The following is a 27932-nucleotide window of genomic DNA, read 5'->3' as shown; positions in this document are numbered from 1 at the left end:
GATGAGTAGGAAAAAAGGTAACTTCCTGCTTGCTCCTAAATGGTCCAGTCTCTAGTCTCAGTCTGTTCTACAAATCCAGTTGTTCCGTGGGTTCCGTGAGCCTTCACCACCTCACCCCAATTATCCTCTCTTTGTTGGCATAGGTGGGTTTCTATTATTTGCAAGCAAATAACTTAAAGCAGATTTTATCTTTAAAAGAAAACACTGGATTCGCTTCGTATTGGAAAAGTAATTATTTATTATGACAAAAATAAAACTGTTGAATGAAAACAAATGAATGTTACACTATATTGCACCATGATTGGAAATGAGCAAAAACCTGTCTAAAAGATGAACATTCCAGAGCAAACAGCATCCTTTTACTTGGGTTAAGTAGGCATGCAAACAACTCATTATAACATAATTGCAGAAATAAAAATTATGAGTACTGGCAACCTAAACTTAACATATAAAAGAAGCACTTCATAACAGTAATAAAGTATTAAAAACTTTAAAACATGTCATTTAAACAACCCCACCATCAGGAAAACAGGCTTTGAACCATTTTCAAGAAGTGATCATGTGAATGCATTAATTTACTTGTTTTAAATTTTTTGTTGTTGTTAATGCTTATATATTGGACCAGTGGAACACATTTATTTGGCTGCGGTTCAGACACACAGTTTGTGGTGTGAAAGACATTTTTCTTTCCTCTGCACAACACCAGAGGACCCACAGAGCGATCCAATTCCTAATTCTGACCTTATTAATACCATCCTCTAGTTGACCAAGCATAGTAATTAAGATATTCTTAGAGCTTTCGCAGAAAGCCTGAAGCTTAAGGAGTAACAACAGTTTGTATTTAAATCTTAAGAAATGCACATATATATGAATATAGACACTTTAAAGTTGTTTTGCATTCTGAGGCAAGAAATAATAAATATTGAGTACAGGGCCTGCTGCTTCCTCTTTAATGCTCTAAAGCACCAATTTATGTTAAAATAGCAAAGTGTGATTATAATCATTCACTCTGATTAGAATAAACGCAACACCAAGGTTGCAATTGCTGTTAGGTTTTTGTTGTTGTTGTTGTTGTTTTTAACATGCTCTGTGGAATAGATGAACATGGTAAAATTTGTATTGAAAAAATCATGACCATTTTATTTTACACTTTCAATGAAATAGCAGCTAAACTTTTTTTAAGTCATAAATAAAAGTTTTTGTAACTACACTCAACAGTTTACTCCAAGAGAATAAAATAGGGGCTTCAGAGTCCCTAAATTTCCTGAGGGAAAATATAAGATTAAAATGATTATGGTCTCTTGTGAATAGGGCTTAAATATGCAAATAAGTCACTGATGACTGGGATCAACTGATAGTCATTTGATATCTTACCAACACTGATGGAAATATATTCACAGTATAATAGAATCCATCAAATTTAGGATTTCTCCTTTCCCTTATCTAATTAAACTAATTAAATATTGACTGAGCACTTTCCTATGTGCTTTAATGAAACCATATGTGAATCTGATATATCTACCATGTTGGCCCAGCTGGTAAACAAGGGTAAAACAAAACAAAATCTCCAAGGAATGCTATCCCTTAGTTATGAATTCTGCATATTTCAAATACAGTTTGGGTGAAGGGGGTTTTTATGGGATGGTACAAACATCCCACAAACTTGAGCAAAGCACCTTATGGATTGAAAAATGAGGTAATTTTTTAATTAAAATTTTACAAGTTGTGCAAGAAAACATTCTTTTAAAACTTTGTTTTCTATTCCAAAAGCTATGCACAGCACATTTCATATTTCTCCATTTCCAGGAGAAACTGTAGATTACTGGTTTAAGAAATGCAAAAGATGCCTTTATGTGACTACAGTTCCAAATTCTAAAACCCTAATCAGTCTTCACTCCTTTGGCCACATTAAGAATAATACAGGCCATCTAGCTGTATGGTAAAAAGACCGTATTTTTTAGTAATTTTAAGTACCCTAAATACGAGGAGAGGCAGAAATTCACTGCTTTCATTCACATTTTCTCTTACCTAATATCCTTTTGAAGGTTTTTCGACCTCATGGTATTGTCTTTACTTTCAAGTGCTTTGAATTTGTTTTTCAGTATGCTTCTAAACCTCCAAATTAATATTTCCCAAATGTTTCACCGAACTGTATACATTTAAAGCTGCCTTTAGGTCTGAGGGGCATAATTTTTTTTCTGCTTTAAATTTAAAATTTAAATTTAAATTTAAAAAATAATTGAACATTTTTTTTTTATATTGGTCTTCCTCTATTTATTCTGGTCCCCTAAAATTTTTAAAAAATACTTTTTTGGGGAACTTGGCTTTTGGATTTCAGTCTTCACAGTAAAAGTGAATGAATAAGGAGGAGATGCTACTGAAAAACTAACCTTGAATATAAACCACTTTCAGATTTATGTAGACATTTATGTAGACATTTGTAAAAGACTGACAACCTGGCTACTGACTCTACTCTTTCAATATGGAAAGTCACACAGGACTATAGTTTGGGGTGGCATCAAAAGGCAATAAACTCTGAACAAATTAACCACTTCCATTCAATTAGTACAAGCCAAGAAAATAAGGTGAATTATCTAAAAGAGAATTATTTCCAACACAGGCTGGTTCTTTCTAAGCAGCTTACTACCCTTTTCTTAGCAATATGGCTTGTTTTCTCTTTTGCATTGTCATTAGCTATTCGCTGAATTTAAGTTGAATAGCAGTTACTGATACTTTTTTCCCTACTTGGTTGTATTCGTATTCTAAATAAAATAATAGGTGGGAATCAAATAATGGACAAAAATACATTTAATTTCATATTACTTATATTTCCCTACTATTTGGGGGATTTCTAATTTTTAATAGTAGTATATAAGCATTCAGAATTTTAAAACCAAAAGACATTTTAGAGCTGTAGTTTAAGTTCCTCAGTATGGGAAAAACAAAAGGAAAGCCATGGACACTAATTGTCTAAGGTCAACTAGACAATTGAGAAACGGCCAAATTAAGGCTCAAATCCACTTTTTTAGATGGCTAGCACAATATTCTACTAGATACAAGACACCATGCTGTATCTTGAAGTCACTTTACCCCGGCAAAATGTAAAATAACCTTTAGAACTGAATTAGAGTGAAGTTTTTTTGGTTCCAAAGCCATAGACAAAAAGTCTGCCTCATAAAGTTGGTCTCCAAAGATAAATTCCAATGAAATTTATCCATCTTTAGACACGACACCAGTACATTTTTCTACTGATACGGTTTTACATAGTTAAGGACTAAATAAAAATTGATTATTCAGAACAACTATGTTTATAATTTGTTCTAAGAAACTACACTAAAAAGTTTTTAAAAAGCTTCTATATTCTTTAAAATTTTCTTTGTGACCCCCACAACTTTTCAGAGAATATTGTTTACAGCACTGCCTATCACTGTTTCCATAGCAAAATAATTATTTTCTCTTTATGCTATAATGAAAGTTAAATTATGCTTAATCAAAATGACTATGGCTATGGGGTGGCACCCATTTAAAATTTTTCAGCAATGAAACAAATTTATTACCTTTCTTCTAATGAATATAGAATAAAAGTATTGATACCTTTAAGCATACTAACACAAGAAACTAAAAGCAAAAATTACATATTTAATCTTCAGCTTTTAATAGATTATATATATAAATATTCCAGCTTTTAAGGAATTAAGTTACATTAACAATAAAAAATATTCAGTATATTCCCTTATAAAAGGTTCTATTAATTCTAAGAGTTCTCAAATGCGCTTCAAGAAGAATGATGGATTTAAAGATGAAGGACATGACATGCTCAAAATTAAGAAAAATGCTGTATTTGAACTTGCAAGGATAATTGAACACTTTGGTTATAACATACTTAAAAGATTTCTGTTAAAATTTAATCTCCTTATTTCCAAATTAAAAGATAGAACAGTCTCCTGAAGGTAATGTAGATGGGTCCCTTGCTTTTCACTTACTATAAACTGTGCTAACCAATACATGGAAGTGAAGGGGGATATAAAACACAAATTATTTCATCACTGAAATAATTAGCTGCTAACATGACTTCTAAAGAACAGGTATAATATAAAACTAAGAACTTATTTCAAAATATGAATAAAGGCACTAATTACAAATGTACATTTTTCAGACAGTATCTTATAGTTCATTGATTTACAATGAATGTCAGAACCAATGCTCTAGTATTAGATACTTGCTTGGGTTAAAACATTCTCTTGGAGTAAAGAATAATCAGTTTTCACGTTACTGTAACAGGAAAGATTGAGTGAAAACCTAAAAAATACTCTTAAAAAGTCTTACATGAATTTCCTAATCAAGAACTTTTCCCAATCAGCGCAGTCTACACCGATGCCAATTTCATCTTCAACACATGGCTAACATAAATCATTTCTAATCCAAAACTAACCAAATATTTTTTAAAGGATTTAGAAAATAAGTTGTATTTTAAAAATTAAATAGCAAATTTGAGTCTATACTAGTAGTTGGCAAAATACAATCAATTATTAAAAACACTTTTAATATAATGCTGATGTGGTAATATAAAAAATAACCATATAATTTGACAGAAGAAAATTGAGCCAGCCAATCTTACCAGATACAAGAAGGCAGATAGTCATTTCATAAGAACAAATACAGGAGTACTAAGTATGCTTTTTCTCAGGACAGACTTAGGGAAATTATCCTCAGTACTTACGGTAAACAACACAACCAAGCAGAAATTCAGGCAAACTGTGCTTAGGTAAACGGCATTTTCTTAATTCCCTCACACCCCATACACGCTACAAACCATCCATATTGATTTATGTCTGCTTTTCGCTCATGTTCTTGATTATGGGTTATATTAAAAACTAAGTTAAACTACACTTATCCTCTACTTGATACAGAATCACTAAGAAAACGGTTTAAAACAAAGTTAAACAACTACTTTCCAAAGCCCAGAAAGCTTTCCTCTGGCCACTGTTCAGTTCAAGGGTGTGCTACAACTAAAGATAAATCAGAAAAATGTTACCACATTCGACTAAATTAACTTGACTAAATATAATAAACCAAGCACACCTGAAAAAAGAGCAAAATTTAAATCAACTTACAAAAATATTAAAATTAAAATACCAATTTTGAACACATATTTTGATATTATAAACACTGTATCTTTTTTATCAAAATTAAAAAATACTGCAAAAATGAAATACTATTCTTTAAGTATTCATTTTATCCCTTTCATTTCAGCAAAATCACACATTTGAATAAACAGGATAGAAATACAACACTTGTCTTTCCTCTTAATTTAAGGAATATACTGTTTAGATTATTGTTCATATTAGACAACTGCCTCAAAAATGTTTTAATGCCATCCAATAAATAAACTTTTGATAGATTATGACTTTTTCTTTTTAAGTTGTTAAGAATATTAACTTTGAGTCTCATATTAATATTCTAAAAGCCAGGATTCAATTCAGCAGTTTCCTATAAGATTTTAGAACCCAAGGCATAAAGATGGCAATTGTTTCAAGTCTATTACATAATACCTTCAAATAAATTCAAGGAAAGCCATGTAGTTTTTTAAGTAATATACTGCTGGTAGTTAAAATGCTACGACAGACACAACTTCAAATTTTAAGAAACAAAATGGACTGTTCATACTTCGGCTTCAGCTACTGCCCAAAGCAGCTGTGATATATCTCGCAAAGAAAAGAGCTCAAATTTCTGTTAATAATAAAGTTGTTTGTAAACTGATGCTAAAATATATTCCAATTGTCTTATTTTTAGTGCTAGTATGATTTACTAACTTCTGATAGTTTTATATGCATTGAATAATGTGATATTCTTAAAATATCAGATTTATTCAAGAATATTTAACATCAAAGTTGGGCTTTCAAATAAATATTTTACCTTAGTTAGTTTTTGGCCAAATGTTGCGGGCAGAAGAGTGAACTCGATTCCTTTAGATAAATAAACAGCCTACTTAATTTCCATGCAAATAACAACTTAAACATTATTCCATGACTCACAGGAATGTGGGGAAGTTAACAGGCAAGTACTCATGATGTGGAATCTTCCTTACATATATCCTCTAGGCACGTTTCCTTCTTTACAGTAAGTTCTGTCCAAAAGATGAATGGTTTCTAGAGGGAACAAATATTTAGTGCTGGAGAAGTTTGCAGACAGTACCTGATGGCTTCCACAACTACTCTATCAAACCAGCAATTCTCTGGTTGCGAGGGAGTGGTGGTCAAGAATTGAAAGCCATTGGTCATTAAGGTTATAAGAATATTTCAGAAGACATCACGCATATGACAAACATTTCTTACAAGGTAGTCACTGAATAATTAGAATAAACAGACGAATTGTTGCTGAAAACACAGTTATACATTATGTTCATCCAACTGAAGATTAGTGTGTTAAAAAAAAAAGTTAAGAAAAAATCTTTTATGTTCCAGTTCAGCTGCACTTGATTCAAGTGTTGCTCTCAGAGGTTTGTGTTGTTATAAATTAAACATGCTGCTGCTTTAGCAGCCAAAAGTACTAGGAAAAAATGTTCATGTCACAGAATAAATAGAGCAGTCTCTTTCAAGCAAAAGAGTTATCTCACGCCAATCCGGGAGGTCATCCACTCTAGACCTTGGCATAACCTGAACAAAAGATAGAAGTATTTTTAATTAAAAACTTTATACTCAAAAACTGAAAGCATACTTATTATTTTTAAGTCTTAACCAAAGGCTGGTAGCACAATCATTATTTATATATATCAGTGTCAACATTCAAGTCACACTATAACAAGTGAAATTTTTAAATGGAATGTTCTCTTAAATATTCTTAATCAGTTTGTGGGAAATTGCTTCAGTCTCATCTTGAAGATACAACTTTGCCAGTTTTGCCATGAAGACTGCAAATACTCCCCGCCTTTTAAAATTAACTGAAACTTAACGACTGGAGAAAGTTAACAGGAACTTCACCTTATCCTCCTCAATTCTGAGGAGGATACTTGTCCTCAATTCCGAGGAGGATACTAAGAATGGAATACTTAGACCCAGTCTTAAAAGTATGAGTCAAAAAGGCCTACACACAGCTATTACTGCAAGCTATTTCTGATAAATACTAAGACAAAAACTAAGAAGGTGAGGTTGATTTGAGGATAAGTTCTCTGATATAAACAGGGTAATACGTAAATAACATTGGGTTCTTCTTGGCCTAATACATCCACATTCAAATTGTTAGAGATGGAAGAATAGACTATATGGCATTTGTCTCAACTGTTTATTGTCTGGAAATATGCCTCCCAAAAGACCTCCAAATAATAAAGAAGATGTACTCTTGCAAAAAGCTGAGAGCTTAGGTTGAAGTCCTTGCAGAAAATGTGAAATTTCTTTCAAGCTTCCTCTTTAAAAGAAAGGTGACATTACAGTTTTTTTCTCAGTATATGATAAAGGCAACAAAGAAAAAAATTTGGATTATGAAAACTTAATTCAATAATTTATTGCTTTTTGGTAAAACATTATATTTACATTAAAAGTTTTTAAGTTGCCAGTGATTTTACTAGAATTATTTCTAGGTTGTAAGCCTGAGACACATTAGAAAAGTCACCTTTAATTAAGAACAAACAAACAGAAAAGGAACAGGGCCCACGAAGAAAACAAGTTGGCCTAAAAAGTTGGAAGAAATTTGAAAGAAGTCGTACCTCGCCTCAGACCGATGAACTTACCCTTCTCCTGTGAGAGCACAGCAGGATTGAATGTGCCATGGATGATCCTTAATTGAACTAAGGGTGAGGTATTTCGAGATTTCAGCTGCTGTCATACACCCTTTCATATCCTGTTTATTTGCAAAGATAAGGACTGCAGCCTTCCGTAAATCCTGCAATCAAGACAAAATATTTCTGATATGTGAAATACCACAATTTAAATTTACCCAGCTGAACAGTTATAATGAAGTGCTTCTACTTTAACATAATTGGGCACTAGTATTTAATATAAAAATAATCTCAAATACCTGTAATTTCATTATTCATTCTAACAGATTAATATTAAATAATTATTTTTTATTTTTGAGTCGAATTGGTCAAACTGAAAAAAAAAATACACCTGAATTTTAAATACTGACTCAAAACTACATAAGTAATATTCTAATAGGCAAATATGGTAGTATGTTGCCAAATACTAGAGTTTCTCCAAAACTTAAAAGTAGAGTACTGGTGGTAGGAGCTGGGCAATACTTATTACTTACTAGTCTTTGTATAACATAAGCTCATTGGTTAATATTCATTTCAGCATTGTTTATACTATGAAAACATTAGAAGAATAGATTGTGATATATTCATACTGTGGAAAACTAGCTGTTAAAAGGAATGAACTAAAGCAGTACATATTAAGATGGATAATCAGAATGTATTATCATGGATAAGTCACAATGTTGTATAAAAAGAGCAAGATTCAAAAAGATATATATTATATAGTATAAGTTTTAAAAACATGGAATACAGGCCAGGCACAGTGGCTCACACCTGTAATCCCAGCACTTTGGGAGGCTGAGGCAGGTGGATCACGAGGTCAGGAATTCAAGGCCAGCCTGGCCAAGATGGTGAAACCCTGTCTCTACTAAAAATACAAAAATTTACCGGGCATGGTGGTGGGTGCCTGTAATCCCAGCTACTCGGGAGGCTGAGGCAGAGAACTGCTTGAACCCAGGAGGCGGAGGTTGCAGTGAGCCAAGATTGCGCCACTGTACTCCAGCCTGGGCAACAGAGCAAGACTCCATCTCAAAAACAAAAACAAAAAACAAAAAACAAAAACTTTCAGTTATTATAAACTTTTGGGGAAAAGACCCTTAAGTTTTCCTTTTGCTTATCTCAATTTATCAGACTTTTAAAGGCATGCTTAAGTAACTTTAGCTTTGAAAAATTTTTACAATAACAGTAGTAATCTACAAATTAATGTGTTAGGGTTTTTTAAGTTTGAAAAAGCAATGAACATTTTTACCTCAAGACTTTTATCAGTTTAGTATGTAAAGTTGTGTTAATAATAAAATAGCCAACATCATATCACATTAATCTTTGCAAAAAAGCAAAGGCAACGTACAGATACTTTACTACACTGATTTTTAAAGATTTACTTTAAAAATTTACCTCATGAGCCAACATTCTGTATAATTCTTCTTTTGTAATAGCTAGTCGTTCCCTGTCAATGCTATCAACAACAAGAATGATGAACTAGAAGAAAATTAAAAGAAAAGACACAAAATTGAATGGGATGCTGAAAAGTTTTCTGTAAAACTACTCAAGTAATCTAAGTACTTTCTCTACATGGCATCATCATTACTATAAAACATCTACTGCTTTTTCACCATAAACAGCTTTTGTAATACTGAACCACATCAAGCAGTAAAATCCAAATGTTAACAATAAGAAAATAACTCATAACTTCAACAAATAAAAACTGTGCCCAACTTGATTTTTTTTGTGATGCCCGAATACAGAATACTATGATTTGTTTTCAAATGCTGGTAGTAAAAAGTAATTTTTGAAAAGAAACTTACATTAATTTCAATAATATTTTTCACTAAAACTTCAAAGTACTCCATTATCATTCATCTAAACAGTCAATAATTGCTTACTTATGTATACCACAATCTCCTAACTCTTAGAAAGAAAAGCTAGTTTGAAAGAAAAAGATAAATATATTTTAAAAATAAGACAATTTTATAAAACAGTATCAACCATAAATGCTCAAGATTGAAATATATATACTTAGACATTATATACTGGAGATTCAGGTGAAATTAAATAAAGGCAAGAAGCCAAAAAAAAAGAGGAGAAATCTGTTGGTAAAGCTATACATGAAAAAAGGTAGTTTGCATATTAAAAAATAAGAAGACATAGGCCAGGCATGGTGGCTCACACACATGTAATTCCAGCACTCTGGGAGGTGAGGTGGGATGACTGCTTGAGCCCAGGAGTTTGAGACCAGCTTGGGCAACATAGTGAGAACCTGTCTCTCTACAAAAAATAAAAATTAGCCATGCACACAGTCCCACCTACTTGGGAGGCTAAGGTGGGAGGACTGCTTTGAGCCTAGGAAGTTGAGGCTGCACTGAGAATCATGCAACTACACTCCAGCCTGGGTGACAGAGAGGCCCGAACTCATTTTAAAAAAATGTGGGGGGGTGGGTGAGGGGGAGGAGGAGGAGGAGATGATACAGCGAAAAAGCGCCCTTAAGCTGAACACTTTACACAGAATAAAAAGTTAAGAAATGAGATGAAATGATGTTATTACAGCCGGAGACAGATGCAAAATAAACTGAGACATGAAGGGTGGAATTAGATTACAGAGATGACTTCAAAATTAGGGAAACAGGCTAGGTGCAGTGGCTCACACCTGTAATCCCGGCACTTTGGTAGGCCGAGGTGGGCGTATCACTGAGGACAGTTCAAGACCAACCTGGCCAACATGGTGAAACCCTGTCTCTATTAAAAACACAAAAATCAGCCAGGTGTGGTGGTGTGTACTGTAGTCCCAGATACTTGGGAGGCTGAGGCAGGAGAATCCTTTGAACCTGGGAGGCGGAGGCTGCACTGCTCTCCAGCCTGGGTGACAGAGTGAGACTCTGTCTCAAAAAAATAAATAAATAAAAAACAAAAATAAATAAAATTAGGGAAACAGACAACTAATCTGAATATAAACTGAATTGGGCTTAGAAGGGAATAAATGGAAAGAATGTCACGTGGCAAAGGAAGAATTGACAGAATATGGGGAGGCAACTGTGAGTTAATGAGAGGAAGGTGTCAATAATTACTTAATACCTGTAATTTCTTGTATTATAACGGACATACTGCAGCTTTTGGGGGACTCTTCCACGTGAAGGATTTTCAAAATGCAAAGTGACAGGGGCCACTGCTCTTTGTAGTAATTTTGATATTCTTGTAGAGATCACTTATTAAAAGAACATTTCATGCAAATGCATCAGTAATGGATATCTCTTTCTGGACCCATGCTAAGTCCTCCAGAGTTTCAGTCATTTCAAGAACTACCCTTCTGACATACTTTAAGTACATATGGATTTACTAGAATCAACTTTGACCTATTCATCAATGATAACTGCCCTTTTCACAGCTGGAGTTAACTGTGAGCTTTAAACTACTAACAGCTCTGATGTTTAAATTAATCATATGCTACAATGTCATTTGTCCCTTACTTTCTTTTTTTTTGAGAGAGAGCAAGACTCTGTCACCCAGGCTGGAGTGCAGTGGTGCTATCTCAGCTCACTGCCACGTCCGCCTCCCAGGTTCAAGCGATTCTCATGCCTCAGCCTCTGGAGTAGCTGGGATTACAGGCACATGCCACCATGCCTGGCTAATTTTTGTATTTTTAGTAGAGATGGGGTTTTGCCATGTTGGCCATGCTGGTCTTGAACTCCTGGCCTCAAGCAATCTGCCCACCTCGGCCTACCAAAGTGCTGGGATTACAGAATTGAGCCACTGCGCCTGGCCCTTCCCTTACTTTCTAACTTATTCTAGTTTCAGAACATTATTTTACTGTATACATGTATAAGCTACCCTTTAACTATACTATTTGCTTACAGCTTCTGCATACCCAATAAAATAATTAAGTGCTACCAAAGTTCTGAGTATCTATGATACGCCATCTTTGATTACTATTTACACATTGCATTGGAATATATCCACACATACACACATGCTATTATAATATAAACCTAGAACAATACATGTTTATTTAAAAAGGCAACTTTGTTCACCAAAAATTCTTCATATTACATCCTTTTCTACCTCTTCCCTTCTTCCAACTCCAATTTTTTCTTTTTTTTTTTTTTTTTTTTTGAGTTAAGAGTCTCGTTTTGTCACCCAGGCTGGAGGGCAGTGGTGCCACCTCGGCTCACTGCAAACTCTGCCTCCTGGGTTCAAGCGATTCTCCTGCCTCAGCCTCCTGAGTAGCTGGGGACTACAAGTCTGCCCCACCACGCACGGCTAATTTTTTGTATTTTTAGTAGAGACAGGGTTTCACCTGTGTTAGCCAGGATGGCCTCGATCTCCTGACCTCATGATCTACCCGCCTCGGCCTCCCAAAGTGCTGAGATTATAGGCGTGAGCCACCGTGCCTGGCCCAACTCCAATTTTTAAAAGGTTTCATTTTAGAAAAAATAATTGGTTAGGTGTACTTCTTTGCAAAGAACAATTAAATGGATGCAATTGTGAACTCATACTCTCAAGGATAAATCTCTCTAAACTACATTGAATGGCTTTAAAAAAAAATCTGCCTCTAAGAATAAAAGCAGAAATAGAATATGAATATATCCAGGTTTGTTCCCTAAGTTAGCTCTGAGCTCGTAAGTGGCAGAGAACTTTGAGAGATGATTTGCAAATCCACTTTTTTCTAATTAAAAAAAAAATCTACCAACATTTTGAATGTTCATGTTATAAAAAAATTTTTAATTAACAAAATACTTTATTCCTCCACCGGTCAGGGTCTCTTAGAAAGTTGTGAGATCTTGGGGAAAGCTATGTAATTTCTCCATGTGTCAGATCTCTCCAACCCTGGAGACATGAAAATCTTGTGAAGATGAATGGAGAGAACCTGGCCAAACAGTAAGCACTCAACTAATAATAGCTCCAAACAATCTTTCTATTTGCCTTTTCTTTTATTCGAAAACCCAAATTCTTAAGTCTCATTTATGAAATTTTTATTTATTTATTTTTTAAAAAAAGGAAACCCAAATTCCCTACAAGTAAGGATCTTATTAAAAGGCCGGCCGTGGTGGCTCAAGCCTGTAATCCCAGCACTTTGGGAGGCCAAGGAGGGTGGATCACGAGGTCCAGAATTCAAGACCAGCCTGACCAATATGGTGAAACCCTGCCTCTACTAAACATACAAAAATTAGCTGGGCGTGGTGGCACACGCCTGTAATTCCTGCTATTTGGGAGGCTGAGGCAGGAGAATGGCTTGAACTCAGCAGGCGGAGCTTGCAGTGAGCCAAGATCGCGCCACTGCACTCTAGCCTGGCGACACAGCAAGACTCCGTATCAAAAAAAAAAAAAAAAAAAAAGGCAACTGTCAATACGCCCAGGTGCAGCCTAATTACTTTCTATGTTTACTCTCGGGACCTTTGGATTAAAATTCAAAATTCATCTTAGCATACCTCTGTATTTGAGTAATATGTGTTCCAGGATGATCGCAGAGACTCCTGACCACCAATATCCCACATAAGAAAATGAGTGTTCTTCACAACTATTTCTTCAACATTGCTTCCTATGGTTGGAGAAGTATGAACCACTTCATTCATTAAGCTGTTGAAAAACAGACACCATAAAAGCTCTTGTAAATCTTGAGAATCTGAAGCAACTTTTATCTCCGTATTTTTAAGATCAATCAACCTTCTGCACCAATGATGATGATCATTAGCATGAAAATTACAAACCTGGAGAACATTTGTGCAAATAAATATCTAGACAACAACTCCAGAAGAAAGACTTGTTTCTCGTTTGGTTTTTTTTTAATGGAAGGAATTGCAAGCTTGATGGAAAAGAAAGGAAACAGTGTGGTGTGAATTTGCATTTCTGTGGCCAAAAATTCCAATACCACCATGCCCTTTTATCGGCTGGATAAGACCCAATGTCCCATCCCATCCTGAAAAGCAAGCTTCTAGGTGATTGCAAAATAGCAAATATTGGATAGCAGGCTATCTATAATTTTGAAGACTGTCTAAATTGAGACTTAGTCACAAAAATTAATTCAGGCATATTAATCTAAAGTAGTCCTAAAAAGATGACCATGGGCAAGTGAAAATTTAAATTAAATATAGATATATTTAGAAGGCCAGGTGTGGTGGCTCACACCTGTAATTCTAGCACTTTGGGCGGATCACCTGAGGTCAAGAACTTGAGACCATCCTGACCAACATGGTGAAGCCTCGTCTCTACTAAAAATACAAACATTTGTAGGGCGTAGTGGTGGGCGCTTGTAATCCCAGCTACTCTGGAAGCTGAGGCAGGAGAACCGCCTGAACCTGGGAGGTGGAGGTTGCAGTGAGTGGAGATCACGCCATTGCACTCCAGCCTCAGCAACAGAGCAAAACTCTGTCTCAAATATGTGTGTGTGTGTGTGTGTGTGTGTGTGTATTTAGAATACTGATGCTCATACCCCTTGTATTATCATAATCATTGGTCAAGCTACATTAATCAATTAATTCAACAAATATGCCCTTGCTGGTAACATGTCAGTACTGTGTTGGAGGAGGCTTGCAATTCTCTTGGGTTTTATGTATATTTTTAAAGCCATGTGTAAAATTATTTCAACAAAGATGACAGGTTTCTGAAATGTTTATATGTGATGTTTAGAAGCTAATTCATATTTAAACACATAATCACCAATGAATGAAAATGTTTTCAAGAGAAACAAGTAATTATTCAACTCTGAAACAACAAACTTTAAGTCAGTAGCTTTTTAGCAAAGTAGTTGAAAAATGCGTTAATCACTGGCTAATGAAGTACTTCTGGTGAGCTGATGGCTGTCTTCTAATGCAACATGAGTGGGAAGAGGTAAGAGCCACACAATGGTGCAAAGAACTGTAGAACTATTTTGTTAAAGTGCTTGGTAGATCCATTTCTACTGCTTAATACTATCATTTCATTGGTACTGAAAGGATAATGGAAGGTACTCTGACAAGTGGAATGATGAGCTGTGAAAATTTCCTAAGGTATTAATAGATTTCTCTGAAAGTCTCAAGACTCTCCCTCTTGCAAGCTACTACAGCAATATTTTCAGGAGTGATCACATTTCTTTTAACTTGACAAGTCTGGCTATGTTAAAAAATTCCAAAGCTATTAGTCAGGACGGTAGCAATGGCTTCCTAGAGCTATCAATTTATTAACATAAACCCAAGTGTGGGAAGAACTAAGTGAAATCCACTTTATCACCTCACCCCAGCACTTTTAATATGCGCTTTATTTAATATTAATTTCTTTCTTTCAAGGCCAGAAAACAGTAAGTGTTTGTGAAGGGTTTAGCAAATGTTTATTTCACTCACTTTTCTATAGATTGTGTTCGGTAAAATTAAAAAGAAAAACACCAAAAAACATATTTAAGTTTTTCCGTCATTATTCATAATGCATCTCTTATTAATTATAAACACATTAGTTTCAATAGCTAGTGAAAACTGTTTAATAAACACCCATACTTACAATTGGTAAAGAATGGTGGTTTTCCCTGCATTATCCAGTCCTACTATAATTACTTTGTGTTCTACAAAAAGAAAGCAAATCATAAACATTTAACACTACTGCATTACTGCAATTACATGCTTTCAACAATGATCATTAGTTAGCTCATTAATGAGAATCATTCACTGAATATCTATTACTAGACTTAAAATACAGAAAGAAATGTTATGATGTTAAGGCTACCTAGGTTAAGTAACAAAATCAATTATCATTGATTCTCTGTCTAGTTCTCTTGTAAAAGAATGTGGGAGATGGGTAGGCAGGAAACATCAGCTAAGTTGGTCACCTACATTGCATCTAGAGGAGAGGAGACCCAAATATTAATCTAGGCAAAAATTATAACCTAAATGTAAGTTTTTTAAAAAGCCTGTTTTACACATCTTTTTAGCTCTGGTTAAAGAGCTAAAAGGTTAAAGGTTAAAGGTTACATACCTTTAACCAATCAAGTTAGCTTTTTATCAAAATGTTTTCATATCTGTAAGTTTCCCCACCTATGTATACCAGGATCTGTTTCTTCCTCTCACTTAAAAATCCCATGTAAGCTTAAAATTGAAACGTTTCATCTGTCACAAAGACAAACGTATACTCTCAAGTTTTTACAAAATTACTCACTGTTTAACATTTTTCAACCGGCTTCTACAGTTCTTTTGAGCAGATTCTGTTTCTGCTCTTTGTACAACGAAAATCTCTTCAGTTCTTTCCTCCTTTGGGTGCCATGCACTAAATATTCACCTCTTTTAATAAGTAGTTGCTAAAGCTCATCTAATTATTCTGTTAAGTGGTACATATTCTGCAATGTCCTTTGAATACAGAAAACAACCCAGATACCATCTTTCCTAGATTTTAACTTATGCCAAGTATACTAAAGATCCCCTTCTCCAAGGCAGAAGAATGCTTAAAAAGTTACCAGTTAACATCAACAGGGTAAGTAGGGAAGTTGCCACAGAATCACAACACAGTTGATTTGTAGGCAACGATTGAGCACATCTCATATCAGAACCCCGCTCTTCTTGATGACCTCTGGTGAACGTCAACATTCGGGTCATATAATCAACTATCAGCTCATATTCCTACTCTAAAGTTGTAAAACTTCATCAGCCAAAAAAAGAGGGACCAAGAAAAGTTAAGTTCTTGAGATGTGCAGGTCTTCCAATGACCTACACACTCTAGGTACAGCCTATTACAGTGTAGGATAAACAGACATGGTCCTCTGGAAGGGCTATTTTCACTATGGTAGAAGCTGCTTTGTAAAACAAAACAAAACTTGCCTGCTTAGTATAACTCACTATAATTCTCCTTATTTATTTATTTGAGACAGGATCTTGCTTTGTTGCCCAGGCTGGACTGCAGGGGCATGATCACTGCAGCCTCCACCTCCCAGGCTCAAGTGATCCTCCTACCTGAACCTCCTGAATAGCTGGGACCACAGGTGCACACCACCAAGCCTGGCTACATATCCTCTAATGAAGCCAATCTTTAAGTATTACCCTGTTTGTTATCCCTTAAAGTACAAGAACCTGTATCAGTGAAGGAACAAACAGACTGCCTGGCACTAAGCATTCTAAATTTTGGTGACAGCTAGAAGCTCCACCTACCAAGCATCTACAGAAAACAACATGCCTGCAGTGGTGAGAAGGAAGCCACTAGTTTAAAGATAAGCAAAACTTGAAGGCAGATAATCCTGTTGGGAGAAAGGAATGGAAGGACAGTACCAGATGGCTCCTTCTTGAAGCAACTGAAATGAAGACCCAGGTCATTTTCAAACAATCCTGCTCCTTGCTTCACATTTTGCACTATGATGCTTAACATAATACTGAAGGCCTGTGATGGTAAAACTCACCACTAATGCACCATTTTGATAGGTAGGTCCCTAACATGAGGAAATTTTAGGTTAAGACACTACTGTTAGGCCAGGCGTGGTGCCTCACGCCTGTAATCCCAGCACTTTGGGAGGCCGAGGGGGGAGGATCACGAGGTCAGGAGATCGAGACCATCCTGGCTAACACAGTGAAACCCCGTCTCTACAAAAAATACAAAAAAATTAGCCAGGCGTGGTGGCGGGTGCCTGTAGTCCCAGCTACTTGGGAGGCTGAGGCAGGAGAATGGCGTGAACCTGGAAGACGGGAGCTTGCAGTGAGCTGAGATCTGGTCACTGCACTCCAGCCTGGGCAACAGAGCAAGACTCCATCTCAAAAAAAAAAAAAAAGACACTATTGTTACTATCAGTTATAGTAAATCAGAATGTTTTAGGCCAGGCACAGTGGCTCACACCTGTAATTCCAACACTTTGGGAAGCCAAGGAGAAGTGATCAGGTTTGACACCAAACTGGGCAATACAGTAAGGTCCCATCTCTTAAGAAAAAATTAGCCAGGTCAGGCATGGTGGCTCACGCCTGTAATCCCAGCACCTCAGGAGGCTGAGGTGGGCAGACCACAAGGTCAGGAGTTCGAGACCAAACCTGGCCAATTTGGTGAAACTCCGTCTCTACTAAAACTACAAAAAATTAGCCAGGCATGGTGGCGGGCACCTGTAGTCCCAGCTACTTGGGAGGCTGAGGCAGGAGAATGGCGTGAACCCAGGAGGCGGAGCTTGCAGTGAGCTGAGATCGCGCCACTGCACTCCAGCCTGGGCGACAGAGCGAGACTCCGTCTCAAAAAAAAAAAAAAAAGAGCAGAATAAGCTAAAGGAGAAATGTGAGCCACAAGATCTGAGATCTGAGCAGTCACAAGTAAAGGACAATAATCATACGCAATTGGCAACCAATGTTCAAAATGATAACATGAAATTCATGGATTGGAAAGAAATGATTAAATTATGAAATTAAGATGTTACTGTGACATGGTTCTGAAAAAGAACTACAATTAAAACTGTATTTGATTTGTTCTTAATTCTGGGTAACACTAGAAATAACTGGCCAGGTGCAGTGGCTCACGCCCGTAATCCCAGCACTTTGGGAGGTGAGTAGATCACCTGAGGTCAGGAGTTCGAGGCCAGCCTGGCCAACATGGCAAAACCCGTCTCTACTACAAATACAAAAATTAGCCAGGCATGGTGGCAGGTGCTTGCAATTCCATCTACTCCAGAGGCTGGGGCAGGAGAATTGCTTGAACTTGGGAGGCAAAGGTGGCAGTGAGCTGAGATCACACCACCACACTCCAGCCTGGGTGACTGAGCGAGGCTCCATCTCAAAAAATTATAATAAATAAAATTTAAAGACACAACTGGGCCAGGCATAGTGGTTCACGTCTGTAATCCTAGCACTTTGGGAGGCCAAGGTGGGCGGATTACCTGAGGTCAGGAGTTCAAGACCAGCCTGACCAACATGGTGAAACCCCGTCTCTACTAAAAACACAAAAATTAGCTGGAGTGGTGGTGTGCGCCTGTAATCCCAACTACTCAGGAGGCTGAGGCAGGAGAACTGCTTGAACCCGGGAGATGGAGGTTGCAGTGGACCCAGACTGCACCACTGTACTCGAGCCTGGGCGACAGAGTGAGACTCCATTTCATTAAAAAAAAAAAAAAAACCAAACAAACAACAATAAAAGAAATAACTGATGACAGGTTTGTACAGTCATAACACTGAGAGAAAAAGACTATGCCTACGAAAGTTCAAAAGAAATTTAAAAAACAATGCAAAACTTTAGAGGTGAGCTATCAAACACACATAACACATATGTATTTCACAGAACTACATTGATATATAAAATGTTTGCAGAGATAATCAGAATTTGAAATTATTTCCTTGAATAATAACTGTCGAAGTAAACAGACTTCCAGTTCAAACAATACAAAATTGCAGGAATTAATGTACTTTCACATTGCTTTACTTAGACAACACATGCTTTAGTGTACTTATTCACAGAAAGGTATGTAATTTATAAGATGCATGAGACTCTAAAATGCTACAGGAAAAAAAGGATGAGAATGTGGAAATACAGGAAGAAAGACAAGGGAAAGGAGCACATAAAGATCAGTAGTTCTTAACACTGGCTGCACATTCGATTTACCTTGGCACTGATGCCCAGGCCTCTACACCCCAATCTGATTTAGTTGGTGTGAGGTGGCGCTTTGGGCCTGTTATTCTAATACATCTAATTCCACGGAATAGATATATATAGTGACAAAAATGGAAAATGCTGAGATTGGTAGTTAATTTTGTTGATGCAGAAAACAAAAATATAGGCTAAGATACATCTGTGGATTAAACTCTTCAATGAGTCCCATTCCTTGCTCTAGAGAGTTTAATGTCCTAGTCAACACTGGAGGCCCTCTGTGATAAGGTTCTCCTGGCTGTCTTTCCAATCTCATCTCCTCTTCACTCCTTGCAAGCAAACTAACACACAGCCAAGCTCAACTATTTTCAGCTTCCCTAAAAGTACCAAACTAGCTCATTCCTCTCCCTTTTGCATATTAGCTCTTCTGCCTAGAATAACATGTCCCTTCTATTTGGTCTGTCTAGCATGCTACCCAAATTCCTACTCATCATTACATTACAGTCCAAGTATACCTTATGCTGCAGCCAACGTTATATTTTTACACTATCTGTTAAATAATTTACCATACTGCATTTTTTTTTCATGTTTGTCTCGTTTATTGATGTTTGAGTACTTTGCCAGGAAGTAAGGTATCTTTATTCTTTAATTTTGTATCTCCTATGCTAAACTCTGAAGACTGGCCTATGGCTGTATGAATAAATAAGAATAAAATAACAGAATAACCACTGGTTCTAAATTTTCCAACAGGAAAGTTAGAGGAAAAGAAAAATTCTAAGTAGAAATGGAGATTCAGGAGGCCTGAACAATTAGGCGATTATAAAAGTAGCCACTGGATGTCTTTCATCATCATCTAAATTTTCCCCTTACATCTTTTATTACCTCTAGTCTGAGTAAGGACACCTCCAACGAAAAAAGACAAGAGAGCAGCCATGTAACAGAAAAGGGAGAAAGGAAAACGGGAAAGGATATGAAGGGAAAACCAACTACTTCGTAACGTTTCGATTCTCCAGCTCAGGGGAAAGAGAAAACTGGTGATTTTTGTATTAATCTTTATACCTTTAAGCATGTCTTAAAATGCTGTTTTACGGCCGGGCGCGGTGGCTCACACCTGTAATTCCAGCACTTTGGGAGGCTGAGGTGGGTAGATCACCTGAGGTCAGAAGGTCGAGACCAGCCTGGCCAACATGGCGAAACCCCGTCTCTACTAAAGATACAAAAATATGCCGGGCGTGGTGGCGGGCGCCTATAAATACCAGTTACTCTGGAGGCTGAGGAACAAGAATCGCTTGAACCCAGGATGCAGAGGTTGCAGTGAGCTGAGATTGCACCACTGCACTGAAGCCTGGGCGACAGAGAAAGACTGCCTCAAAAAATAAATAAATAAAAATGATATTTTAAATGTATGGATAATACCCACAAAGTGTGAAGCTCTGCTCACTTTCAAATCATTTGATAAGTAATATTATCTGTGGTTACTGGATACAGGCATATACATATATGTACACATGTGTGTGCCTGTATCTATATTTATAACCTTGAAAAAGACTACTTTAGTGTTCTTATCAATCTACAGAACAAGTCAACTAAAGCCATTCCATTACCTACACAACTTCTTAAACCCAGAAAAAGATTAGATACCTACATTAGCAGTAACAAATTAGTACCAACGTAAAAGGAAATAAAACTGGCTTATTAATGATGCCCGGCTCTTAAATGTAAAATGAAACGAGTTGATTTTCAAAACTGGTTTCAATTACTAAGAAACCATTCTGTTCAAAGGACGCCTAAAACTTTAACTTATCGTCGGCCCCTTTTTTGGTCTGGGTGTTTTCTCTCTTCAGAAGACATCACATCTCACTCTGATTCAGAACAGGTTTTGCAACTTCTCGGCCCTTTGGACCTGCCACTTCCAGGTGTCTCATTACCTGTTATAGACTAATTACGGACACGTAAGGTCTTATACAAAACCGAAAAGCATTTAATTTCTGAATGCCTTTAAAAAAAAAAGTTTAGAATGAAGACGCTGGAAAACTCGTGTATCTGAATAGGACAACTCATTCCCGAGTCCTAGAGGAAAGGAGGCGAAATCAGAGTGAAAGTGCACTGGCCTATGGCTCAAACGGCAGGGCGGGAAAACAAAGCACCAACATTATTTAAAAAAAAAAAAAAAGTTCTAGGTTTCTGGGCGGACACTTATCCTGGGGCTACACATAGACACAAGCACGGTTCAATAAAGACGAGAAAGGCCCTCCATACGCCTCCTGGCATCGTTAGCTGTATCCCGCTTTACTTCGCCAATATCCAAACACTCTCAGTTCGGATTGTGGGACGCCAAATGCCTTCTCTTCTGCCTCCCTGTTTCTCCCACACGTCAGGTCTCTCCGGTACATCCTCCAGGTCTAAAACACTGAGTTTCTGCCCGCCTCCTGGCCTAAGTCCCTTCCTCCTCCGCGTCTCCGAACGCTCTGCCCCCTGCCTCCGGTGTCCCCATCGGCGGCCGGACTCTCTGCCTCGGATTCGAGCCGCCGCGCAGCTCCATCCTTCTCACCTTGGTTACAGAAGAGGCTCCACAGTTTGGCGAATATCAGCCCCATCACGAGCACCGGGGCGAGCCGCGGGGTCCCTCGGCAGCAGGTGCCGCTGCGCCGGGTCCCCCACCGCGGCGCGGGCTGCGCAGAGCCGAGGAGAACCCGCCTGAGATCGCGCAGCGAGGGCACTGCTAGGCCGAGAAGCCTCGACCCGACCCGTCAGAAAGCGCCGCGGCGAGTCCCCACCGGACAGCCCTTTGTTTCGAGCCTACTGAGCCCAACGCCGACCCGTAGTCCCCTCGGTCTGAACCCACCTACCCACCACAGCCACTCTCAGCCCCAAGCCCCGCCTACACCCCGCCTCCCCTCCGGATCCCAGGACCACCCATCGCCGGAAGCTAGGCGCGTGACGTCGGCGCGCTTACGGCAACCCACGCCTTCGACGTGGCGTTTCTTCGGTTTCACTTCCGGTGGGAGAGTCCCAAACGGCCAGCGGCTGGGAATTTGCGGTATCGCGGGGAGGTGGGGAATTTCCCTTGGTGCGTGCTCCCTCTGATGGCAGCCTTCAAAGCGTTTATGGGACTCCCCTTTGATTTGAGTCTCTCTGCTGCTAGCAGCTGCTTCCCTGACCTCTAAAGCCAGGAAAGACCATAGGTTCTCTAAGTGAGCAGCCGCCGTTTGCTGCCCTTAGAAAACTCTCAGAAGTGAAGAGTGTTTCTTTCCTGACTTCTTCCTGTTCCCCTAGGCAGGCGTGCTAGGGGTTAGGAGTTCTACCGTGATTCTTCTTCATTCATTTATTAATCTATTCATTCACGTATTCATTCATTGGCTTATGCATTTATGTACTCATTGATTGATCGATTGCAGACGAGGTCGGACTGTGTTGCCCAGGGGGTCTCAATTTCCTGGGCTCAAGTGATCTTCCTGCCTCGGCTTCCCAAAGTGGTGGGATTGCAGGCTCAGCCACCGCGCCCGGCCCCTGTCGTGATTCTTAGTTCTGAAAAGAATTGATTGGGAGACGAACCATGGAAGGCCTGGAGCCACAGAGTTCAGTTATGTGATTAATAATAACACATAATAATAACATATAGCACCCCTCTCCATTTTGCCAAGCATTAGGTATGTTCGTGGATCCCCAGATCGAAGTCCACGCATAAGCCAATTCGCTGTGTAATTGTTTTCAATTCCACTTTCCATGGTTAGGTTCTAGCATTGAAAAGAAAAGCTTCACAGCCTGGAATGAAACGAAACTGAATGTCCTTGAAACCAGTTGACGGAGGAGCAAGCTTAAAAGACTATGACTTCAGTCAGATGATTGGATTTTAACCTTGGCAACGTGGCCTTTTAACATGCCAAACTCTTGAGTAAACCTGTACAAGGAGAATGTATGACTTACGTCCTCCCAGTGCTATGGTTTAAAGACCCTTTAAGACTTAGAGGCAGGATAATATGCTCCAACGTTACGACATTAAAGGCAAGTTTCAGCCTCCTATGTAGAGGAAAAAGAATGTACTGAGCGTATGCAAACTTAACTTTCATGACTATCAGTTGGACCATAAATGTGAATAATTTTGTGTTTGTGTAAGTAATGGCTTAAAAGGACATTTTTAGTCCTAGCTTCATTATCACAAAACAAACTTTAGATTCTGTAACAGCTTCTTCAATTGTTAGACATGGATATAAACCACATTCTGCTTTTTTTTTTTTTTCTGGCTTTCGGATTTCTATTAAACCATTTCTGAAAAGGACAAAGCATTTTTATATGAAGATGCAGACATTTGGCTGGGCGCTGGGGCTCACGCTTGTAATCCCAGCACTTTGGGAGGCTGAGGCGGGTGGATCACGAAGTCAAGAGATGGAGACCATCTTGGCCAACATGGTGAAACCCTGTCTGTACTAAAAATACAAAAATTAGCCGGGTGTGGTGGCGCGCGCCTGTAATCCCAGCTACTCAGGAGGCTGAGGCAGGAGAATTGCTTGAACCCGGGAGGCAGAGGTTGCAGGGAGCAGAGATCGCACCACGGCACTTCAGCCTGGCGACAAGAGTGAGACTCTGTCTAAAAAAATAAAAATAAAAATAAAAATAAAGAAAATGCAGAGATTTGAAGAAAAAAAACTATAGATTTCTTCAACATTTTTATGATATTTTAGAGACAGTCAGTTTGAATTATACTTCTACTTTTAACTAAGTGGAATGAATGTATTTATTTGAACATGGCTCTTGATATTTTTATTGGTTTTGCTTCTATGAAATTTCAGAAAACTTTAGTGTTGAAGTTTTCAGTTCGTTAAAATTTACTTTTAACTTACTTTTAACACCTTTCTTACGAACAATTGGCCTGACAATGAGACTGTTCTAATATTTTAAAAATATTTTTTCATATTTAAAAGTTTTATTTGCTGATTTGGAAATCTAAAATTTTTACAAACTAGAGGGAAAGAAAAATAGCCACAATTATCAAAAGTAATATGATTGATTAACAGAATATAGTTGTGTATTATCTAAACAGAAATCATGCTGATGTACTTATTGATCTGTTAGAAAAAATACATTCAATTGCATTTTGTAGGAGAGGCGTGGTGGCTCATGCCTGTGATGCTAGCAGTTTGGGAGGCCAAGGCAGGTGGATTACTTGAGCCCAGGAATTTTAGATCAACCCAGACAACATGGGGAAATCCTGTCTCTACAAAAAAATACAAAAATTAGCTGGACATGGTGGTGCACATGTGTAGTCCCATTTAATGGGGTGGCTGAGGCAAGAGGCTCATTTGAGCCAAGGAGGTCAAGACTGCAGTGGGCTAAGGTCATGCGTCTGGACTCCAGCTTGGGTGACAGTGAGATCTTGTCTGAACCAAAAAAAAAAAAAAAAGGATTATAACTAATTTTCTTAAGTGTTCATTGGAAATAACTTCCTTTAATTAAATTGGAATCCCAGTAAAATCTCTATCCAGTTCAACAAAATATTTTAAAGAGTTCAAGGAAGAAAAATGTCAAACAACTCGGGAATTTAAAAAATAAAACTATAATATGTTTTTAAAAGGAACTATTACAAATTAACTTCAGATAATACTTGGAAGAGCTAGCTGTAGCTGTAATTGAATTCAATTTATTACTTATACAACTCTGATCAATTTGTCCATTACTTTTTTTAAACGGAGTCTCACTCTGTCACCTAGGCTGGAGTGCAGTGGTGTGATCTCAGCTCACTACAACCTCTGCCTCCCGGGTTCAAGCAATTCTTCTGCCTCAGTCTCTCGAGTAGCTGGATTACAGGCACGCACCACCATGCCCAGCTAATTTTTGTATTTTTAGTAGAAATGGGGTTTCACCATGTTGGTCAGGCTGGTCTTGAACTCCTGACCTCGTGATCCACCCGCCTTGGCCTCCCAAAGTGCTGGAAGCCACCATTTTTTAACTTTCCTCAACCTTTAAGGTAATGCCCGTTGTGATTTTGGTTTAGTTGATCAGTCCCCAGATTAGGTGTGACTGATAGATTTCCTGTCAGAAAATTCTCCCTGCCATATGGTCTGAAATCAATATGATCGCCTTCTGTAAATATCTATTGAGAGACCAAGAATTTTTTGATGCTGTAAGTAATATAGAAGAAACTCACGTCTCACTCCTGTCATTACGAAAAGTATGTTGATAAAATGTTGATAAATTTCTGACAAAGTTGCTTTATGTTTACAAAGAGAAGCCGTAATATCCTGAGTTTCAAAATATCTACTAGATCAAACTAGCCAAAGGTCTATGACTTTGGTCATAATTCAATCAATGAGAGTTGACATCTCTTCTGTAGTTTAGGGCTCAATGTGACCAGCCTTCCTACATTTGATAAATGCTCCTTCCAACAGGTACTTCAAAGCTTCTATCATCAACACATGTAGTCCTTTAGGGGCTCTCAGTGGCAGTCATGGTGGCTTATAAATTACCCATCTATAGTAGGTTTTTGGCTTTTGAAGCTGACTCAATTTCTTGAAGTTTCTGGTCCTCTCTTCTCTGGAAACAGCTTTGCCCCTCTTTACTACAGTCCCATTCCTTCGGGTGGAGCCTCTTACATTTCCTAAACACCTGAAATCTTCACTCCTCCCTTAGATAGAAAAGTTAACTCTCTTGACATGTCAGAATTTGGGTCACTTTAGTTCTTTCCTCACAAATGACTTTTCACTATCCTATAGCCATTCCTTCAGTACATGTATGATAATACTATCTAACATTTACAGAGGACTTTGTTCTAGTACCATTTAAAGCACTCTACCTAATTTGTTTGGTTTATAGTAAAATTATGAAGCAGGAGCTATTATCTGTATTTCACAGATGAAGAAATTGAAGTGCAAAGAACTTTAATACTTTGCCTGAGGTTGCAAGAACTGGAATCTGCACCCTAGTAGCTTGACACCAGAGGTGTCAAAGATATAGATTGCCCAGGAACCCTGCTAAACTTCAGTCATATGTTAATACCATTTTCTTTGTAAGAATCTATGTTGTTTGTTCCTTACTTAGGTGTGAAGGATATGTGCAAGATAAAGCAGCCAGGGATTTAAGTCTGGCAACAGTTGGACTGCTGGATTTTCAGAGAAGCGTTCCCCAAAGCAAATTATGGTGCTAATTTCCAATGTTCCATAAGCATGGCAAGAAAAATGGGAAGTTCTCGGTAAGGTATATAGTATTATTTCTAGAAATAAATATGAACCAATCCAAGATTGATTTTTTGTTTGTTTAATCCTGGCAGTATTCTGAACTAAATCGTATTCATTCTTCCCTTTACTTTCCAGACTTTTTTATTTTATTTATTTATTTATTTTTTGAGACAGAGTCTCGCCCAGGCTGGAATGCAGTGCCACAATCTTGGTTCACTGCAACCTCTGCCTCCCTGGTTCAAGCGATTCTCCTGCCTCAGCCTCCCGAGTAGCTGGGACTACAGGCATGCGCCACCACGCCAGGCTAATTTTTGCATTTTTAGTAGAGATGGGGTTTTACATATTGATCAGGCTGGTCTTGAACTCCTGACCTCGTGATCCACTCGCCTCAGCTTCCCAAAGTGTTGAGATTACAGGCATGAGCCACTGCACCAGGCCACTTTCCAGATATAGGCCCTAATTTATTGTGTCTCAAATGCCAAATAAATTTGAGCTTAGACTGGAGCTGCTGTACTGATACAGGATTGGATTTATGGGTGAATGGGTGACTATAGGTGTCATGTTATTTTCATAGAACCATTCAGGTTTGAAATTAAGAAGGAAAGAAGTTCCCTTGAATAGAGATAGCCAGAGGCAGAATTAAGACCTTTCTTCCAAGATCAATCTGAAATAACATTTTGGCAAGTAGAAAGAGGCATGCCTGTCATAGAAGAAATAAAAAGGCAACTTGGAAGAACAGAAAAAGGGAGGACTAGATAGAAATTAGTTAACTGTCTAGCTGGGCATGGTGGCAGGCATCTGTAATACCGGCTACTCAGGAGGCTGAGGCAGGAGAATCGCTTGAACTCAGGAAGCGGAGGTTGCAGTGAGCCGAGATCATGCCATTGCACTCCAGCCTGGGCGACAGAGCGAGATTCGAGGGAAGTGATCACCTAAATCAGTGTTTTATCAACTTTTTAAAATTATCTTCCCCCTAAAGAGCCTTTCTAGACATTTTTTCCTGCTAATTCTCCCATACCCTTACCATGAAATTAAATGCTCAGGAATGATTGTTTTGGTAAGGTTAAGCTTTGGAGTTCCACAAACTAAAAAGAGTGAGATTATATCAAAAATTGTTTCAGTCCCCCCTGAGTTCCCCACACCCTGGGGAGCCATATCACCCATATTAAGAACTTGTAGCCTAAATAAATCTTATATGGGTGTATTCATAGAGTAGTTTTCCTTTGCTTACATAGCACATATCTACTATGCCAACCTCTTGTTTTGTAATATGCTTTTCTTGGATCCAGCCTTAGAACACCAAGAGATATCTTCATCAACATTAACTGTCATTACAATAACATCTAGTCAAGAATAGTCTAAATGGCCGGGTGTGGTGGCTCACGCTTGTAATCCCAGCACTTTGGGAGGCCAAAGTGGGTGGATCACTTTGAGCTGAGGAGTTCGAGACCAGCCTGAGCAACATGGTGAAACCCCATCTCTACTAAAAATACAAAAATTAGCCGGGCATGGTGGTG

The 27932-nt window shown here is 38.0% G+C and overlaps 2 protein-coding genes across 19 annotated transcripts in view; one reads left to right on the top strand and one right to left on the bottom strand.

Moving 5' to 3' along the window:
• Nucleotides 1-218: 218 nt before the first annotated feature.
• ARL5B (ADP ribosylation factor like GTPase 5B) lies at nucleotides 219-22164 on the bottom strand. Of its 2 annotated transcripts, none has more exons than XM_024253469.3 (6): nucleotides 21795-22164; nucleotides 15212-15272; nucleotides 13171-13318; nucleotides 9146-9229; nucleotides 7727-7878; nucleotides 219-6656 (listed from the first exon to the last, which is right to left on the bottom strand). In XM_024253469.3, the coding sequence occupies exons 1-6, from the start codon at nucleotides 21838-21840 to the stop codon at nucleotides 6608-6610; spliced, it is 540 nt and encodes a 179-aa protein (XP_024109237.1). In that variant the 5' UTR covers nucleotides 21841-22164; the 3' UTR covers nucleotides 219-6607. The 2 variants fall into 2 exon arrangements, with proteins under 2 accessions (XP_024109237.1, XP_054378003.1); XM_054522028.2 differs by having other exon boundaries at nucleotides 6549-6656; nucleotides 7703-7878; nucleotides 21795-22091.
• Nucleotides 22164-27932, top strand: part of NSUN6 (NOP2/Sun RNA methyltransferase 6) — an 87956-nt gene continuing 82187 nt past the window's right edge. For 2 of the 17 annotated variants that reach the window (XM_063727500.1, XM_063727499.1), the window contains exons 1-2: nucleotides 22197-22283; nucleotides 26279-26429. Coding sequence is in view for 9 of the 17 variants with exons in the window: in XM_054522021.2 (XP_054377996.1) it covers nucleotides 26391-26429 (39 nt within the window). In the remaining 8 variants the exon portion in view is untranslated. Of the gene's footprint in view, nucleotides 23249-26278; nucleotides 26430-27932 lie in introns of those variants that run through there. The other 15 variants (XM_054522025.2, XM_063727503.1, XM_054522018.2 and 12 more) reach the window with 14 other exon arrangements.

This window comes from Pongo abelii, chromosome 8, assembly GCF_028885655.2.
Source record: "Pongo abelii isolate AG06213 chromosome 8, NHGRI_mPonAbe1-v2.0_pri, whole genome shotgun sequence".
In the NCBI taxonomy this organism is placed as follows: Eukaryota; Metazoa; Chordata; class Mammalia; order Primates; family Hominidae; genus Pongo; species Pongo abelii.
The sequence above is the reverse complement of the archived record's forward strand: the minus strand, read 5'-3'. Positions and strand labels throughout refer to the sequence as shown.